The sequence below is a fragment of the Marmota marmota genome, unplaced genomic scaffold (assembly GCF_001458135.2).
Source record: "Marmota marmota marmota unplaced genomic scaffold, marMar, whole genome shotgun sequence".
In the NCBI taxonomy this organism is placed as follows: domain Eukaryota; kingdom Metazoa; phylum Chordata; class Mammalia; order Rodentia; family Sciuridae; genus Marmota; species Marmota marmota.
Genome location: NW_025999960.1, coordinates 10,243,987 through 10,246,386, shown reverse-complemented (window position 1 = coordinate 10,246,386; position 2,400 = coordinate 10,243,987). Strand labels below are relative to the sequence as shown.

General features: G+C 40.1%; 1 protein-coding gene across 1 annotated transcript in view; it reads left to right on the top strand.

The window, feature by feature from the left end:
- Nucleotides 1-381: 381 nt before the first annotated feature.
- Nucleotides 382-2,400, top strand: part of Adamts20 (ADAM metallopeptidase with thrombospondin type 1 motif 20) — a 154,544-nt gene continuing 152,525 nt past the window's right edge. Inside the window, exon 1 of the mRNA XM_048802443.1 lies at nt 382-412. Within this exon, the coding sequence (XP_048658400.1) occupies nt 382-412 (31 nt within the window). The remainder of the gene's footprint in view (nt 413-2,400) is intronic.

Genomic DNA, 2,400 nt, shown 5'->3' with positions numbered 1-2,400 from the left:
AAAAAATCAAATGCTCCCTTGAAAATACTGTTTGAATGACAAATATTCAGTGATGGAAATGAAATATCTGCTTTGTCTGTAGTCAGCAGTCAGACAGCCAATTAAACAGGTGCAGTTCTGTTCTCTGTTATTTGTAGGTGGAAAAGCCTGGCTCCTAATGTAAAGATGCATTCAGAATTGCAATATAATTAAAATGACCAAATTATAATATACTGAATAGACAGGTGTAAGAAAAATCATTTTTTTTTCTGTGTAAAGCAACAGTAAGCTTAACTTAGTGGGAAAAAAACCTCCACCAGCAGTCTAAAGTTCTCTGATGAATGAAATGGTATTTGTGAGAAAGGGGTACAAAGGGAGGGTAGCAATTGTGAAAGAATTACCATGGCCAAGCAGGGTGATTTCCTTGGGAGATGTAAGATTAAACTCTCCATCTCTGAAAAAGATTGTTCCACCTTTGTGGTGAACAACAAATGGACCAAGAATACCACATAAAAGTAAAGAGGCATGTCATCAGATGTCAATCCAAAGACACCAGAATTTCCATTGTCAAGAGCGTAGAGGAAGATGGGGTAACCAAGTTCTAAATTAGAGTGCATTCCATTCTCTTTGGAAGATTTACCCATTTATTCCTTTACTTTTTCCTCTCATATTATTTGTCTCCTTTGACTGGATTTCAAGCCACTCTGACCACTGCTTCTCTTTTTGTTTTCATTCTGGTTATAGAGAGAAGTAATTATTGAATATGTAAGTCAATCAGGTGGATTTAGAACAAGGACAACTTGTACTGAAATTATGATTGCTTTTTCCTTCCACTGAGGTTTATTCAATTTGACAGCTGTCCACAAAACTGGATTCAGAGCTACAATAATTGTTGAGGAGAATGAATGTGGATACCAGGACTCATTGGGGTATTTGAATACTGTGGAATGACCAGGAGAAACTAAAAAATAATGACCTCTAGGCAGGGGTAAATAATTTTGTAGATCTTATTGTTTATATAAATTTGAGGAGGGCTTTATACAAAATAAAGCACACACACACACAAAAGAGTATTTAGAAGGAAATAAAAACAAGTCTAGCTGGAATTTTGGAGACTAAATCTTTTTCATGAATTTCATTCAGAGGTACTTATTTATTGCAAACTCAGCTTCTTCCCTGCCCCCACCCCCATAACTCTTTAAGTCCCAGAGATTCCTGGCATACACAGAGGCTCTTGAAAATGAGGCCTGGTCACCAAGCTCCATTGGTGGCTTCCTCTACCTACCAGAACTTTCTAGTATAGCTTATTTATTTTATTTTATTTTTTGTTTGAAGAGTCTAAAATTACTGTGAAACAAAAGGAATAGAAAACTTTCAATCTAATACTTACCTAATACTTGCCAGCACCTCTCATCTCTCTGGATGCTTGTATCATGCTGAGGTTTTTAAGTTCAGGGTTGTTGTCCAGGCAAGCCTCTTGCTGCCCATCACATCACATGCTCACAGCAATATCTCTCCTCCATCTCTCTCTCTCTCTCTTTCATTAAAATATTATAGTTATACATAATATTTGGGTTCAACCTGACAAAATCATACATGTGTAGAATTCATTTTTAGTTCAAGTTATCACCTTTTTCTCTCCTTTCCTTCCTCCTCTGAATCTCTTTCCTCTACTGGTCTTCCTTTTGCTCATCTATTTATTCAGTTTTGATTGATTCTTTTTACTCATACATAAAGGTGAAATTCCCTCTAGTATATTTATGTATGCATATAGCATTATTTTTTGAAATCCATTTACAATTTCGTTTCATTACTTTACTTATGGATATCCAGTTTCCCCAGCATCATTTGTTTAAAAAGCTTTTCTTCAATGTATATTTTTGGCACATTTGTGGAGTCTCAGATGGCTAAATATATGAGCTTGTCTCTGTGTCTTTTATTCTGTTCAGCTGGTCTTCATGTCTATTTTGATGCCAATACCATATTGCTTTTGTTACTACAGCCCTGTAGTAACAAAATAATTTCTGATAAGATATTGTGATGCCTCCTGCATCACTCTTCTAGCCTCAGTATGAGCAGTAGCTCTAGAGGATCTCAGTCCTAGTGGGGCTGGGGGAGCTGGGGAGGAGGGGGAGCGGACCGCGTCTCACACTGATTGGCCAGGCCAACCCCTAGGGGCGGGCTCTTCCCCGGCGCTTGCCTGGCTGGAGGAGGCTATATTGCCACGGTTTCTGCTAGGTCGAGTAGCTTCCCCGCGCTGATCTGGACTTAACGAGAGGGATTCCGAGCGCGGTGTGGGCGCAGAAAGGGGAGCAAAGCTGCCAAGAGGGAGCCAGGGGCTGTGGGGCTGCAGTGCGATGAAGCTGCGGCTCAGGGAGAAGAGGCTGGCGGTGTGGCTAGACTGGCCGGCGCGGGGCCCGG